The sequence below is a fragment of the Jatropha curcas genome, chromosome 4 (genome assembly GCF_041381405.1).
Source record: "Jatropha curcas cultivar XTBG-Jc1 chromosome 4, XTBG_Jcur_1.0, whole genome shotgun sequence".
NCBI classification, from domain to species: Eukaryota; Viridiplantae; Streptophyta; class Magnoliopsida; order Malpighiales; family Euphorbiaceae; genus Jatropha; species Jatropha curcas.
In genome coordinates, this window is record NC_143154.1 from 30,630,491 (window position 1) to 30,647,203 (window position 16,713).

Below are 16,713 nucleotides of genomic sequence, written 5' to 3' on the forward strand. Positions count from 1 at the left end.
TTTTTGTTTTCTTTTTTTTCTCTCTTTTTTTTTTTTTTGAGGGTGATAATCTTTCAGTTTTTTGTTGTCTTTTAAATTTTGCCCCAAACATATTAAAAACTGTTTTAACAGTAAAGTAATCAATAGCAAAACGGCGCCGTTTGCTGCCAGACCGACAGAGAGTTTTAGTTCGTAATTCAATTTTTACATTTTTTATTTTTCAAATTTTAAAAATTTATAATAAATAAAACGCCTGAAAGTTACAAATAACTACATATTTTAATTTTGCTTGTCTAATCTTGGAAAATAATGTATTCTGTATTATTTCAGTTAAATTATTTATTTTATTTTTCATTATATCTTAAATTAAGTAAATATTTAATCTTAAATTATAGAATAACAATTATTTTTAGAGCTTGTACATACCAAATTATATTATATTTTATAAAAAAAATTTTTACACTATTCATTTATAATATTTAGATTTATATTTTATGTACTATAAATTTTTGACTCGTTGCTTGCTCTATGGATATGTAAAAGACGCAGAACCAGAATTAATTTGCTGAGACATGAAAAAATAAACTGAAGAGAGGCAAAAACAAAAATTTTTCGCAGTTAACATTTCAGGTGGCAAAGCATATAAGAGACCTTCTTGGTAGATATCCAAGAGAATGGTATCTTGCTGCATTTTCCTCTACTTTAAGAAAATCTTGGCCTCTCTTTGCTTCAATCATTGTTTTTCTCTCCTCTGCTTCTTTTTGGATCTCTGCTATTTTGTTCGTCATTTTTTCTGCAAATTCGACTTTCTTCCTTTCTAATTTTTCCTGTTATGTTTTCGAGTAGCAGGATCATAAATCAACATGTAATAAAGAAACTTTGTGATTTAAATTTATTACCTCATGTTGCCTTATTTGTGATTCTAAAACTGCTTTCTGGTTTGTTTCCCATGATCCAAGGGCAGAGAGCTTTTTGTAAGTCCTGTTTTGACATTGTATTATGTCTATTAAGTTTTTCTGACATAGATAGAAAATGGCAATAGCACAACTATTAAATACACTAATATCTTACTTGTTCTCCACTTTAGCCTTTTCAGTTTCTTCCCATGCCTTGATTAAAGCATATCTTTTATCCCATTCAATCTTTGCAAGCTCATTTTCTGAGAGAAAAATATAAGTAGTTTTATTTTTTCTTTCTTTTTTCTTAAGAAAAAAGAAAGACAAATTTCAAGATTTGATCACAATAAATTCAACTTTAGTACTCTTTACTTACCTTTGTCATTCGGTTAACATGAAGTTGCCTTAGTTGCAGCATCTGAATCTGCCCAATAACATAAGAAAATCATTAATGATTATGATTTATGAAATGCTAAAAGGAAACCGTGAATGGATGTTCATTTTTCTTTGAAAATAAAAGAATTCTGCATGAGAAATTCTCTGTAAATCTTCCTTCTGTTCTCTGTACGAATTTTCTTGAGAACCAAACACGCAGCAGAAAGACAGAGAGCACATACTTTGAGCAACAATTTCTCTTTCTTCAACCATTTCTTTCTGCTCTTCAGCTAGTATAGGCACAGAGACATCCTTAGATTCAGCTGTTTTTGGCTTCTCCTCCGCCATATAATATAGTCTTTGAATTAATTTAGGCACCAAGACTCAATTGAAAAATGGAGAAAGAAATTACTGTCCTAAAATGTCTCAAGAAAAACCTTGATAATGATAGTTAGAAACGGAAGTTTGATATATTATAAACCAAGAAAACGAAAACAAGATGTGGGTTTCTTGGGAGTTCCAAGAAATGAGATTCTTGCTTTGGTCCTGTCTATGTCAGCTATTGCAGACTATTTCCATGTGGGAATGGGTTGGTTCTATGTGGATGAAGAGACGAGATGATCGTATAAATCCCTACTCTCAAAAGAAATATTTCATAGAACTAACCGTTTCACGCATGGAGATAGTTTCAGAATTATAGAGATTACTGGAGTTTTTAAAGTGTTATTACTGACAAGAACTCGAAATTGTAGGTTATACTTTTAGGACATCCTCAAATTAATCTCAAACCACCAATATCCAGTGGTGGCCAAATAAAATTTTTTAAAGCATTCATCGATTTTGATGGTCTTACAATTTTTGCAGCATAACATTTTTTAAATCCAAATTCTTTTTTTTTTTTTTTTGAATTAATTAAGATTTTCAAAAGTAGCATCCAAGCAACAAATTATAAATCAAAAGTTCAATTAGTTTTGACCAATTTCACCTGGTTTTAACCTATTCTGACTAGTTTTGCATTAATTTCTGGTCGATTTCCTTGGGAGGAATTACAACAAAACGAGCCGGTAAGAGATTGAGCCCACTGTTAATTAAGAAAAGGGCCCTCCGTTTTCAGAACTCGTTAGCGCGCGCGCACATATATATGTACATGCTCAACAATCCACATTACTATCTTGGATTCAGAGAAAAGCTTTTCGTCGTCAATGTTATCACGTTCTTGCACTGTAGCTTCTTCATTTTATATTAATTTAACTTAACGTCGTCTGCCTCTAATCTTGGTTTCAAAGTTTGTCGGCAAGGTTATATTACTGTTTACGTACATTATCTATCTTTAATAACCAAGCAACCGACCACGGAATTCTTTCCATTTTCGACTTAACTAATAGAATTACTGAACTGAATCAGCCTTTTTGAAAAAATATCTCAAACCCAAGATTCATAATTCTCCATATCAGCAGACAAACTGCAAGAAGTAGACAGAAAGAAAAACAAAGACACACTTTGACTCTTTTAAGCACAGTTGTCTTGCCTTCTTCACATGCACTACTTCCCTTCTCCGTATGTTCCTCAATGCCTTACACGCCATCATTAAACACTTAATTACACTTTTCGGAATATTGCAACCTTTATATTTTATATATTAATTATATTTTCTAAGGGTTTCTTCATAAAATCATAGCAATTTTGTAAAGCTACACTAACTCTTTTGACAACCCATATGAGATTTCCAAAAACCAGTCTAGTGACCGGAAATGGAAACTTTGAACTCATAACGTTACAAGGTTACAATTTTAATACTTTTACCTTTTTTTTTTTCCCAAATTAGCAAGTGTTGCTTGTTTGAACAAAAAACATAGGGCACTGACGCCCATGGTATTCGTGTATCTGCCTTCTATATGTTAGGTCCTTTCAAAGAATTAAGAGAAAATTAACGCAGCGAAAAATAGAAATGGACACACAGAAATTTTCGTGGTTCACCTTCAACTGTTTAGGGCTACGTCCACGGGACAAACTCTGAATCATTCTTCCACTATTAAAAATAGTAGGTAAACAAAGAGAGTAATTCAAAAATAGTGGCACATAAAGTGTTTCCCAAAAACACCCCATAATAATTTCCTCACTATTTTTCTCTCTCCTAATTTTAGGAAACTCATCCTAAAAATAATAACTCTCTTTCGCTACATTTTGTTTCTCTTTTTGCTGTGTGTGTAGAGATGAGCTGAGCCATCTCATATTTATAGGAGAGGTGATGTGAGAGCCATGTGTGAGTCACACACGGCTTTCCATTTAGTCATGGTTGGTTGTCAACCTTTCTTCTGTTTCAAATAACACGTTTTTCTTTTTTTTTTTTTTCTTTTCATTTGTGTGTAGGTCCCACTTGAGTGGGCACCACCACAACAAATCTCCCCTGCACACTCAAGTGGAGACGTTAGCCATCATCTCTCCTGCAGCTATAATCTATTAGATCTGCCCATCATCTTGTACCGCCGCTACAACTTTGTGGGACACGCCGCCCGACCTCCTTTTGTCGGGAAGATTTTCGACACAAGGCACCACCTGCAGATCTTTTTCCGGTCTTAGTCATGTTGTTGCATAGCAACTCTTTGCACGCTTCAGTAATCTTGACTGCCACGACACGGCTCCCCCTGCAAATGTGATTGGATATCCTGAAATTCCATTTCACTGCAGTCCAATATTCCTTTCCAGCGATAATCTATTAGATCTGCCAACCATCTTGTACCGTCGCTACAACTCTGCGGGACACGCCGCCCAACCTCCTTTTATCGGGAAGACTTTCGACACAAGGCACCACATGCAGATCTTTTCCGATCTTTAGCTACCACAAATGAACCTTTTGTGAGCTTCCACTGACCATTTCTGAAGGTGCTACAGAAACCTTCATCATCAAATCTACAACCTAGATTTGGACGCATGCTCGAAAAACACATTCATCATCAGTCTTGTCTTCTGGTTTAGTTCAACTAAACACGGGCAAATGCATTCTGATTACCATAAGGAGATATCTCATTTCTCCATATATGGTAATTCCCGCCATTTAGACTGATCATTTTGTTTCTCTATTTTGACTTGTGCAGAATATCATCACCAACATAAACCGTATACGTGAACAATAGTATACGTGAATAGTGGCCATGAATAGTAATAGTCTACTCGAATAGTAACTGTATGCATGAATAGTAACTGTACACGTGAATAGTGCTATGCGTGAATAGTGCTGGGCTTACTTGAAACGGACTTGCAATGTACTGTTCACCATCAACTTTGAGTTACTATTTTACTATTCATCACTAAGTCGATTCTGCAACATCTTTCCGAGCGGACAGCACCAATGGACTCCTCGTAATTTTCTCTTCTTCGTGGTATATTTATTTTTAAAATATATCCACGGATCTGGTACCGCTACCTGACCGGCTGGACCTGCCGAAACCTTCGGCTCTGATACCACTTGTTAGGGATCAGCTCTGATACCAGTTGTTGGGTACTTTCAAAGAATTAAGAGAAAATTAACGCAGCGAAAAATAGAAATGGACACACAGAAATTTACGCGGTTCAACCTCAACTGTTTAGGGCTACGTCCAAGGGACAAACTTCGAATCATTCTTCCACTATTAAAAGAGTAATTCAAAAATAGTGGCACATAAAGTGTTTCTCAAAAACAACTCATAATAATTTACTCACTATTTTTCTCTCTCCTAATTGTAGAAAACTCATCCTAAAAATAATAAACTCTCTTTTGCTACATTTTGTTTTTCTTTCGGCTGTGTAGAGATGAGCTCAGCCATCTCCTATTTATCGGAGAGATGATGTGAGATCCCCGTGTGAATCACACACGGCTTTCCATTTATTCAATGGTTGGTTGCCAACTTTTTTTCTGTTTCAAATAACACGTTTTTCTTTTTTTTTTTCTTTTCATTTGTGTGTGGATCTCCTTTGAGTGGGCACCAACACAACACTATAAAATTATATATCTCACCCTTCTTTACCATTACTTTAGACTCAAGTCCTTATACCCGGTGTCTCCTAAACTTCTTCTCTATTCTTATATTTTTTAAAAAAAAATTTTGAGGCGTGCAGCGTAAACTCGGGACACGATTAATGGATGTATTTATCCCCGAGGAGTATGTTATACGGCGGAGGAGTGAAAGAAGAGCGGCTGCAGTTGCCGGAAAAAGGACAGAGGAGGAGTCGAGAAAGAGGATTACTGAGGAGAAAAAGGTCCGGTCACCTGCTCCGTTTAGAGTAGAGAATCGTGAAGTATTAGTCAATAGTGGACTTATGAGTGAAAATGTAGTGTTCAGCTGTTTCTCTGCATAATTAATGAATGATACTTGGCTTTAGTGGGTAATATAATGTAATTTTTGAAAATACTCTAAATGGGTGTTCTTGTGGCCTGGATTAGTATAGGTAAACCACATTTGATATTTAACTTTCTTTTTGAATGTCTTAATTACTATGTGTTGGGTCTTTCTTATTATTGATGCACAATCGTTTCTTTTTTTTTTCTTAATAACGTATGAAAAAGAAGCATCTTACTATTGGTGAAAATTTTGGTAAAGCTCATTCTTAAGATTGTTTTATATTAGTAATAAAAATTATTCAAAACAGTCAGGATGGTCGAGTAGTCTAAGGCGCCAGATTCAAGTTCTGGTCCACATGAGAGGGGCGTGGGTTCAAATGCCACTTCTGATATTTTTAATTGTGATTAGAAAAAAAAAGCTGTAGTTATTTTATTTTATTAGCTCGATTCCACTTGGGACGTAAAATATAACAACACGGCATGCATTGGACAGTTGCTGTCTCTCTCTATACATATACATAAGGCTTTTGGCAATCTTCTATTAGGAAAAAGACAGTCTGCAACCTGTCGTTGAGTCATTTTAGTGAACGATTATTTCGTCAGTTTAATCAGTTTGCTCAAGTTACATGGTGATACTGATCGAGAAATTTACAATCAACTTCAATTAGCTCTCTCTCTCTATACATATATGTAAGGCTTTTGGCAATCTTCTTTTAGGAAAAAGACAGTCTGCAAACTGTTGTTGAGACATTTCAGTGAACGATTATTTCGTCAGTTTAATCAGTTTGCTCAAGTTATATGGTGATACTGATCGAGAAATTTACAATCTAACTTCAACTAGCTCGCTCTCTCTCTCTCTCTCTCTCTCTCTCTCTTCTATGACGACAGGAATGAATTCAAAATACAGTTTACTTTATGGATTCAAAATATATATGTCATTTTACAATATCAATATACTGTACATTAGGTTAAACTGCTCTTATCAGGTTAATTTCTAAAATCAATAATGCATCCTTCTTTCATTTGAAAGATACGTAAATTATAATTATTAAACTTACTTTCTTTGTTTCATTAACTATGAAGCCGCAATTGTTGAAAAGACATTGCTTGTCTATTGTATATAAACTATTGAAACACAGTGAATAATTTATGTACGTCATCTCCAAAAGCACAACCAGACAATTGCTCCTCAAACTTTTGTTTTCCTAATATTCCATAAAACATGGTTAAATTCAAATATTTAAGTACAGTTCGGATACATCACTATTGTATAGTTGGTAAGCCGCAATAAAATGTAATACAATTAAAAATATTTCTAGTGTAAATTTACACTAGAAAAATATTTTCTAAAATAGGTTTCCAGCTGTAGACGGTAAATGTTTTTCTCTCTTTGCTTCTTGGCCTCTCTTTGCTTCAATCATTGTTTTTCTCTCCTCTGCTTCTTTTTGGATCTCTGCTATTTTGTTCCTCATTTTTTCTGCAAATTCGACTTTCTTCCTTTCTAATTTTTCCTGTTATGTTTTCGAGTAGCAGGATCATAAATCAACATGTAATAAAGAAACTTTGTGATTTAAATTTATTACCTCATGTTGCCTTATTTGTGCTTCCAAAACTGCTTTCTGGTTTGTTTCCCATGAACCAAGGGCAGAGAGCTTTTTGTAAGTCCTGTTTTGACATTGTATTATGTCTATTAAGTTTTTCTGACATAGATAGAAAATGGCAATAGCTCAACTATTAAATACACTAATATCTTACTTGTTCTCCACTTTAGCCTTTTCAGTTTCTTCCCATGCCTTGATTAAAGCATATCTTTTATCCCATTCAATCTTTGCAAGCTCATTTTCTGAGAGAAAAATATAAGTAGTTTTATTTTTTCTTTCTTTTTTCTTAAGAAAAAAGAAAGACAAATTTCAAGATTTGATCACAATAAATTCAACTTTAGTACTTTTACTTACCTTTGTCATTCGGTTAACATGAAGTTGCCTTAGTTGCAGCATCTGAATCTGCCCAATAACATAAGAAAATCATTAATGATTATGATTTATGAAATGCTAAAAGGAAATCGTGAATGGATGTTCATTTTTCTTTGAAAATAAAAGAATTCTGCATGAGAAATTCTCTGTAAATCTTCCTTCTGTTCTCTGTTCGAATTTTCTTGAGAACCAAACACACAGCAGAAAGACAGAGAGCACATACTTTAAGCAACAGTTTCTCTCTCTTCAACCATTTCTTTCTGCTCTTCAGCTTGTATAGGCACAGAGACATCCTTACATTCAGCTGATTTTGGCTTCTACTCCGCCATATAATATAGTATTTGAATTAATTTAGGCACCAAGACTCAATTGAAAAATAGAGAAAGAAATGACTGTCGTAAAATGTCTCAAGAAAAACCTTGGTAATGATAGTTAGAAATGGAAGTTCGATATATTATAAACCAAGAAAACGAAAACAAGATGTGGGTTTCTTGGGAGTTCCAAGAAATGAGATTCTTGCTTTGGTCCTGTCTATGTCAGCTATTGCGGACTATTTCCATGCGGGAATGGGTTGGTTCTATGTGGATGAAGAGACGAGATGATCGTATAAATCCCTACTCTCAAAAGAAATATTTCATAGAACCAACCGTTTCACGCATGGAGATAGTTTCAGAATTATAGAGATTGTTGGAGTTTTTAAAGTGTCATTACTGACAAGAACTCGAAATTGTAGGTTCTACTTAATTTTAGGACATCCTCAAATTAATCTCAAACCACTAATATCCAGTGGTGGCCAAATAAAATTTTTTTAAAGCATTCATCTATTTTGATGGTCTTACAATTTTTGCAGCATAACATTTTTTAAATCCAAATTCTTTTTTTTTTTTTTTTTGAATTAATTAAGATTTTCAAAAGTAGCATCCAATCAACAAATTATAAATCAAAAGTTCTAGCGATTTCTTTTTTAAATTCGATCCAAAATTGGTTTCTTGTGGCCAGTTCAATTAATTTTGACCAACTTCACCTGGTTTTAACCTATTCTGACTAGTTTTGTTTTAATTTCTGGTCGATTTCCTTGGGAGGAATTACAACAAAACGAGCCAGTAAGAGATTGAGCCCACTGTTAATTAAGAAAGGGGCCCTCCGTTTTCAAAACTCGTTAGCGCGCGCACCGGCGCACACATATACATATACATACTCAACAATCCACAATACTATCTTGGATTCAGAGAAAAGCTTTTCGTCGTCAATGTTATCACGTTCTTGCACTGTAGCTTCTTGATTTTATATTAATTTTAACTTAACGTCGTTTGCCTGTAATCTTGGTTTCAAAGTTTGTCGGCAAGGTTATATTACTGTTTACGTACATTATCTATCTTTAATAACCAAGCAACCGACCACGGACATTGTTTCCATTTTCGACTTAACTACTAGAATCACTGAACTGAATCAGCCTTTTTTAAAAAATTTCTCAAACCCAAAATTCATACTTCTCCATATCAGCAGACAAACTGCAAGAAGTAGACAGGAAGAAAAACAAAGACACACTTTGACTCTTTTAAGCACAGTTGTCTTGCCTTCTTCACATGCACTACTTCCCTTCTCCGTATGTTCCTCAATGCCTTACACGCCATCATTAAACACTTCATTACACTTTTCGGAATATTGCAACCTTTATATTTTATATATTAATTATATTCTCCAAGGGTTTCTTCATAAAATCATAGCAATTTTGTAAAGCTATGCTAACTCTTTTGACAACCCATGTGAGATTTCTAAAAACCAGTCTAGTGACCGGAAATGGAAATTTTGAACTCATAACGTTACAAGGTTACAATTTTAATACTTTTACCTTTTTTTTTTTTTTTACCAAATTAGCAAGTGTTGCTTGTTTGAACAAAAAACATAGGGTACTGACGCCCATGGTATTCGTGTATCTGCCTTCTATAAAATTATATATCTCACCCTTCTTTACCATTACTTTAGACTCAAGTCCTTATACCCAGTGTCTCCTAAACTTCTTCTCTATTCTTATATTTTTTTTAAAAAAATTTTGAGGCGTGCAGCATAAACTCGGGACACGATTAATGGATGTATTTATTCCCGAGGAGTATGTTATACGGCGAAGGAGTGAAAGAAGAGCAGCTGCAATTGCCGGAAAAAGGACAGAGGAGGAGTCGAGAAAGAGGATTACTGAGGAGAAAAAGGTCCGGTCACCTGCTCCGTTTAGAGTAGAGAATCGTGAAGTATTAGTCAATAGTGGGCTTATGAGTGAAAATGTAGTGTTCAGCTGTTTCTCTGCATAATTAATGAATGATACTTGGCTTTAGTGGGTAATATAATGTAATTTTTGAAAATACTCTAAATGGGTGTTCTTGTGGCCTGGATTAGTATAGGTAAACCACATTTGATATTTAACTTTCTTTTTGAATGTCTTAATTACTATGTGTTGGGTCTTTCTTATTATTGATGCACAATCGTTTCTTTTTTTTTTTCTTAATAACGTATGAAAAAGAATCTTACAATGGGCGAAATTTTTGGTAAAACTCATTCTTAGGTTTTGTATTTTAGTAATAAAACTTGTTTAAAACAGTCAGGATGGCCGAGTGGTCTAAGGCGCCAGACTCAAGTTCTGGTCTTCGTGAGAGGGCGTGGGTTCAAATCCCACTTCTGACATTTTTGGGCCATATTAATAGTTGTGATTAAGAAAAAAAAGCTGTTGTTATTTTGTTAGCTCGTATTCCACTTGGGACGTAAATATAACAACACGGCATGCATTGGACAGTTGCTGTTGCTGTCTCTCTCTATACATATATGTAAGGCTTTTGGCAATCTTCTTGTAGGAAAAAGACAGTCTGCAAACTGTTGTTGAGACATTTCAGTGAACGATTATTTCGTCAGTTTAATCAGTTTGCTCAAGTTATATGGTGATACTGATCGAGAAATTTACAATCTAACTTCAACTAGCTCGCTCGCTCTCTCTCTCTCTCTCTCTCTCTCTCTCTCTCTCTCTCTCTCTCTTCTATGACGACAGGAATGAATTCAAAATACAGTTTACTTTATGGATTCAAAATATATATGTCATTTTACAATATCAATATACTGTACATTAGGTTAAACTGCTCTTATCAGGTTAATTTCTAAAATCAATAATGCATCCTTCTTTCATTTGAAAGATACGTAAATTATAATTATTAAACTTACTTTCTTTGTTTCATTAACTATTAAGCCGCAATTGTTGAAAAGACATTGCTTGTCTATTGTATATAAACTATTGAAACATAGTGAATAATTTATGTACGTCATCTCCAAAAGTACAACCAGACAATTGCTCCTCAAACATTTGTTTTCCTAATATTCCATAAAACATGGTTAAATTCAAATATTTAAGTACAGTTCGGATACATCACTATTGTATAGTTGGTAAGCCGTAAGAAAATGTAATACAATTAAAAATATTTCTAGCGTAAATTTACACTAGAAAAATATTTTCTAAAATAGGTATTCAGTTGTAGATGGTAAATGCATTACTACGTCATTAATGGATTCTATTTCTTGAGGCTTGTCCATGGAAGAATTATTATTGGTGGAATGATTATTATCCACCAAATTAACAAGAAAATCAAAAATATCGGTAGCGATAACAGCAGAAGCAACATCTTCTTTATGAAGAGTCCTTCTCTTGCCTTGCATAGTCACCATCCAAGACCTTTGTGTAAGCTCTTTAATGAAGAGCTCACATGCTTTAGAGAACACAATCGGTGCCTCACCAGATATCATCTTCACATCATCTCCCGATTTCTTCATGATCTTCTTAATCCTTGCCAATGGCAGAGAGTGGGGGCCAGTTCTTCCGGATAATCCACCACAGAGTAATCCTGAGTAAGTCCCAGCTTGCCTCATCTTCTTTATGTAAACGATTATAATGAAGACACAGAGAATATCTTTCAGAGAAGAGAAGTTAATTATAAGGATTGCGAGGAGAGAGTACGTATATATATATAGAGAAAGGTTTTCACTTTTAGTCATGCATGACATGAGGCGGTGCTCAAGCTTAAGGCCGGCAGCCTGATTAGGCCGGCTAGCAAAAGTCATGTATTTTTATAAGTTATTATTTATTTTCTAAAATTTTTTTTTAATTCTAAAATAGAAGAGTGCTAAAAGGGGAAATTGCAAATTGTTTGTGTTCTCATTAATCTTTTTCCATACATTTTCATGAATCTTTTTTCCTTCAATTATACATATGAAAAGTGATTTAAATGATAAGATTTCAAAGAACCATCTCTGTAAGATCAGGTGGAAAATTCTTTTCATTTTAGAGAGGCGAATCAAGCAATTAGCTTCATGATGTTGTTAATCCCATGTTTGCAAGTTGGGAGAAAATGGGAGATGGATAGAATATAGTTCTACTGTTGCAACCGTCAGCCTTTCAAGCAATAATAACCCTAAACTGTTTGAGTGTCGTTGTGGATGATCGACAAGGACAAATTACTACTCTTTGACGAAGCATATTAAAACAAACCTAGTCTTGAATTTAATATGGGGAAATCATTGGCAGCCGTAGCTTCAATACAAAAAGAATTAGTCGGTTGAGATTTGATCTGACCTACATAAAAAAAATAAAAATAAAAATACTACTACCTAAGGTTCAGTCTATTGCAATGCTTCTAATTGTAAACATGTAAGTTTTGTTGAGATATGGTCAAAATTAAAATTAAATTACTTAAACAATATTTTTTAGTCAAAATTAAGTTGTTTAATAGATTAGTTTACATTTCAGATGTGATTGATTATATTTTTAATCCCCCAATTAGTCATGCACACTCATTTTCACCAACTATTCACTAATTAATTAACTAATGGGCCATCAACAATTCTAAAGTACGTGGATTTGATAAAATTGGTCAATTTCAAAATTTTTTTAGTTTATTAGCTTTGCAATTCAAAGCAGAAAATCCTGAGGGAGCTGTGACCATTTTGACATGTTGAAAAGGCCAATCAGAAATCTGCATTGAAGTGCTGCTTTTAGGGTTTGGTCGCAGTTTAGGTGTTGCAGATCTTTTATAGCTTTTTCGACTGTAAAATTAGGCTTTTGGGAAATACTACCCACCCCTAGTAAGAAGGCAAGGCAAGGCAGATAGAAATGGACTGATTGGTACCGTACCATCTAGGAAGGAACCCAAGATAGCAACAAAAAGCCCAAATTTGTATTAACAGCATTTAAAGATCTCTAGATTCAGAAATTCTTAAACTACAGTCAGAATCGACCGCTTGGATATAGTGTGTCATTCCTACATTGGAATTCTCACATTAGCTTAGATATATATAAACTCCCACTGTCCATATTTTTAAGAACATGTTTATATGCCACCATCTTCCATGTAGTATCGTAGTAGATACCAATACCACACTTATATCCCGTATTACTGCTTGGCAAGGCAGGCAAAGCAAATCCAAAAATGGCAATGAAAAGTTTACAGGCCGAGGCTGTGTTGGTGACATAGTCTATAGATTAAAACAGCATTTTATGAAAAATTACGAAAATAGACAGCTAAATACTACTAAAACTACTAATTTTGCCGAACAAAACTGTAATCTCTCTACTTCTATCTACCCCTGTTTTCAATCTATTAAAAACTAAATACTTGAATTGAAAGATATTACTCTCAACAAGCAGTTCATACACTCTGTAGTGTCCCGGGTAATTGGTCCTTCTATGAAGCTCAAAAAACTAAAGAATATGTAACATGCAATTAGAGAGCCCTGCAGAGTTGGAAGAAAGATCAATATAAAGTGGTATCTAAGTAAGTGGTGTCTGTTATTTATTTACAAACAAAAGGGAAAACATTACATACTCAATCTTCTTAACATATTCATAAACCAAGTATATCTTACTACAGTTTGAAACAAGGTCAAGGCAATAACTCAATCCACATGAGTGGACTGAGATATGCACAATTATTTGCAAAACTTCTCTCAATTCTCCCAGTCTGCATATTATAGATACCCAAATTCTTCTCCCTACCAACCCTATAACGACTTGCAGCTTCAGTATCAATGAAGTATATACGATTGGCCATATACCCAGTCCTAAACGATCTCCTCTTGACATCAACACACAAACTTGAATTCTGACCCAAAAACAATGCTTTATTGTCCAATCTCTCAACCTCTTCACACTTACCATTCTCAAAGTTCAATTTAAAAACTTCAAATGCTTCTGTGTGAGAAAAATCTCGCTTTCTCTGCAAAACTAGCATCAATGACTTTGATTTTGATAATTCCATTTCGACTAGATGATAACACTTTTGGAATTCATAAACCGCATGAATAAACACAGCATAGGGTAATTGAAGGATAACTCTAGTCTTAAAATCATCTTCAACCTCCAAAACTAAAATCCTTCCTCTATTATCAAGAAAATAAAACTGATCTTTGAAAAATATAACATCAAGAATGCGAGTAACACCATCTACAACTAAATATGTCCAATTTGAGTGGCCTGATTTATAAAAAGCCAATCCACGATGATAAGTAACCACAACAGAAAAATTTTCAGTACAAGTTGGACTAGAAGACAAGGCAGCCTTAAAGCTGAGCTCAATCGTGAAGTGAATAAGTTCCACACTCTTTTTGATCACCTCCGGAAGGAGAATCTTTCGACGAGTTAAAGGATGCAAAAGAAAGATTTGGCTAGTTTGAATCAAGAGCCAGCCATGGGAAGCAAAAGAAAAACAAGGATCGTACCTTGAATTGGCTTCAGGTAAATAAGGTTTATGAAATTTCCGTTTTGAATTGTTGAACAGTACAGGGCTACAACCGTTTGTTCGAAGTAATAGCCAAGGAATTTGAGGAGATCTGTTGAAATTTTCGTTGATCGCAGCGGATCGCCATGACGGACAGACTGCGCCAAAAGAAATAAAATCATCGTAAGAGTTTATCCGTTTCGCGATCTCACACAAAAGATCGGAAGGAAGTTGTAACCACGAAGAAGATGAAGTCCTTGCTTTATTATTTTCTTCGCGTTGAATCATGGTTGCCATCTAGATCTTTGTGTTTCGAAGGCGTCAAGCCAGTCTTCTGTGGCTGGTGAGAAAGTCAATCAACAGGAGGATTTTGCATTGTTGAAAGATTCCGAAGAAAGCACAATTACTTCACATGTATTTATTAATAGGGCCGGTGTACCACACATTCTAGGCCCAGCCCAAATTGCGGCAGATTGCTTAGCCCGCCCGTTCATCTTGAGCTCATCAATGAGCTATCATGTGCACTCTTCCAAGGATGGCAACTTCGATTGGTTTACATTTCTAATTTCTAATTCGGTTCGGATTAGGATATTGTATTTTAAACGGGTACTTGGCCGGCTGCCATTGCTGCTCGGGTATACTTCCAACTCCTAAGGAGCATAAGCTTCTTAAAATTAATGGATTAATTTTACGATTATCATATTTTCTTTTCTCCATAATCGCAATCGGAAAATTCAACCAAAAGAAAATCTTTCAACAACATTCAACGGATAGCAGAAATAATCATCCATGTCATTAGAGACCATAAAATATTTCAAATCCATGAAATTTAATTCTATTTAAAATTAATGAATTCAACTTTCCCTATTCATACCTTTTATTTATCCTTTCCAAACAAAATGGGATACCTATTTGATCACACGCGGGGCACAAATTTGAAAGTATTATATTGATTCAGACACACAAGCCTAAACGTAGGTTGAGTAGAAAAATTAGCCTAAAGGAAGAAGGTCAAAGTCATCAAATTACCTAAGATTTGTCTTGATGCCTTTATAAAATAAGTAATCGGAAAAGTACAAAAACGATAAACTAAATTAAACGAGGGAAACAAGTGGGTCTATGAGGTATTATTGTTTTTCGTCTTCCTAGTCTTCAATACAAGAATGGGATATTAAGGTAGTTTGCCTAGAGCGAGGGGAAGCAAATCACTTAGATTTTTCAAGTAAACTCAAGTTAAGATAAAATTTTTTTCGAATGATCACAATCTTCTTGAAAAGAGAGTTGAATCATTCAGTTTGAAACATTCAATGTGAAATAATCTTATAATCGTGGAATCCTGATTTAATTATAGAGCAAAAATAAAAATGAATTTTTGAGTCGGGCGATGAGACCAGATTGACATAACCCGCAGCTCCCACTTGGAGATCCAGCTAAAGCTTCAAGGTGCACATGTGAGTTGTGGATAAAACTCTCTCCCGCCATGACCCACACAACACAAGATTTTCTAGTAGCCAGTTTCCACCCATTCCCATAAAGCAGATACATGTGGACTGCGGGATAACTCGTTCGATCACATGAGATTTGTAGGCTTTTAGGTTGTCTTGGCACGTGATGATTTCTTTCTTGGCACTAACACTACATATCTTTGCATCTATTCTTTCTTGCCTCGTCTTTTCCCAAACAAAACCCTAAATGGGATAAAAATTGGAACAAAACAAAATCAAGAAATGTGATAAAACCCTTCTAAAGAAAGTCGTAGGCTCTCAATTGGGAGGGACCCCTTAAAACGTAGGGCACATTGTGACACTAAATGGGATCCACCACCAACCATCACGTGAGCACCTTCTGTTGTCTCTCATGTGGAGAGATAGCTCATCATTGCTCTCACTTTCTCTTTTCTCTCTTTGTGACAATGTCTTCTTTTTCTTCTTTTCTAAACACAGATTTATGACATTTTCAACTTTTTTATGTGTGTGCGTGATGTTATAGTGTTGCCTAAATATCTTCAGACTCATTGATTATTATAGATTTATATTACTTACATCCTAAAATAATTAATTATTAAAAATAAATCACCTGAATGAAACATTGCTTAAAGTTTATAAATTTTATATTTATTTACACTCCAAATGTAAGATGGAATTATAACTGTTCCTTATTTCTTAACCAAAGTTTTTAAATATTTTACGTCCTTTATGGGTTTGTCAGGTGCGAAACCAATTAGTCTGAGCGCCATAAAAATTTATGCTTATCCATAATTTTAGCAGAAAATGCGGCCAAAAATAATAGTGAATTAAATTATTTGGAAGATATTATAGATGAAATGACTTTTTAATACGTTGATTTTTAGCTAAAACAAAGTGACAGATGTTAAAAATTTAGATATTTTAATCAATTATTCTGATGAAAACTTTTATCAAATTGAT

The 16,713-nt window shown here is 34.4% G+C and overlaps 4 protein-coding genes and 1 non-coding gene across 5 annotated transcripts; 1 reads left to right on the plus strand and 4 right to left on the minus strand.

Moving 5' to 3' along the window:
* Positions 1-500: 500 nt before the first annotated feature.
* Positions 501-1,598, minus strand: LOC105646054 (remorin). Its single transcript, XM_037637466.2, has 5 exons — positions 1,493-1,598; positions 1,252-1,266; positions 1,051-1,138; positions 879-960; positions 501-806 (listed from the first exon to the last, which is right to left on the minus strand). The coding sequence occupies exons 1-5, from the start codon at positions 1,596-1,598 to the stop codon at positions 606-608; spliced, it is 492 nt and encodes a 163-aa protein (XP_037493394.1). The 3' UTR covers positions 501-605.
* A 5,152-nt stretch (positions 1,599-6,750) lies between these two features.
* Positions 6,751-7,833, minus strand: LOC105646053 (remorin-like). Its single transcript, XM_089720020.1, has 5 exons — positions 7,765-7,833; positions 7,524-7,571; positions 7,324-7,454; positions 7,152-7,233; positions 6,751-7,079 (listed from the first exon to the last, which is right to left on the minus strand). The coding sequence occupies exons 1-5, from the start codon at positions 7,831-7,833 to the stop codon at positions 6,915-6,917; spliced, it is 495 nt and encodes a 164-aa protein (XP_089576146.1). The 3' UTR covers positions 6,751-6,914.
* A 2,300-nt stretch (positions 7,834-10,133) lies between these two features.
* Positions 10,134-10,217, plus strand: TRNAL-CAA (transfer RNA leucine (anticodon CAA)). Its single transcript has one exon. It is a non-coding gene; the product is annotated as a tRNA-Leu (tRNA).
* Positions 10,218-10,869: 652 nt separating this feature from the next.
* Positions 10,870-11,754, minus strand: LOC105646052 (uncharacterized). Its single transcript, XM_012231820.4, has one exon. It carries the CDS (start codon positions 11,634-11,636, stop codon positions 11,034-11,036), a length of 603 nt encoding a protein of 200 aa, XP_012087210.3. The 5' UTR covers positions 11,637-11,754; the 3' UTR covers positions 10,870-11,033.
* Positions 11,755-13,342: 1,588 nt separating this feature from the next.
* Positions 13,343-14,678, minus strand: LOC105645841 (F-box protein At2g17036). Its single transcript, XM_012231556.4, has one exon. It carries the CDS (start codon positions 14,582-14,584, stop codon positions 13,454-13,456), a length of 1,131 nt encoding a protein of 376 aa, XP_012086946.1. The 5' UTR covers positions 14,585-14,678; the 3' UTR covers positions 13,343-13,453.
* Between the last annotated feature and the right edge of the window lie 2,035 nt (positions 14,679-16,713).

Excerpts from the sequence above, each read along its gene's own strand:
- LOC105646054 (XM_037637466.2), bottom strand. The coding sequence starts at position 1,598 with ATGGCGGAGGAGAAGCCAAAAACAGCTGAATCTAAGGATGTCTCTGTG. Across the intron at positions 961-1,050 it reads AAGGCTAAAGTGGAGAACAA|GACTTACAAAAAGCTCTCTG; the intron begins GTAAGATATTAG and ends ATGTCAAAACAG. Across the intron at positions 807-878 it reads CACAAATAAGGCAACATGAG|GAAAAATTAGAAAGGAAGAA; the intron begins GTAATAAATTTA and ends AAAACATAACAG.
- LOC105646053 (XM_089720020.1), bottom strand. The coding sequence starts at position 7,833 with ATGTCTCTGTGCCTATACAAGCTGAAGAGCAGAAAGAAATGGTTGAAG. Across the intron at positions 7,234-7,323 it reads AAGGCTAAAGTGGAGAACAA|GACTTACAAAAAGCTCTCTG; the intron begins GTAAGATATTAG and ends ATGTCAAAACAG. Across the intron at positions 7,080-7,151 it reads CACAAATAAGGCAACATGAG|GAAAAATTAGAAAGGAAGAA; the intron begins GTAATAAATTTA and ends AAAACATAACAG.
- LOC105646052 (XM_012231820.4), bottom strand. The coding sequence starts at position 11,636 with ATGACTTTTGCTAGCCGGCCTAATCAGGCTGCCGGCCTTAAGCTTGAG.
- LOC105645841 (XM_012231556.4), bottom strand. The coding sequence starts at position 14,584 with ATGGCAACCATGATTCAACGCGAAGAAAATAATAAAGCAAGGACTTCA.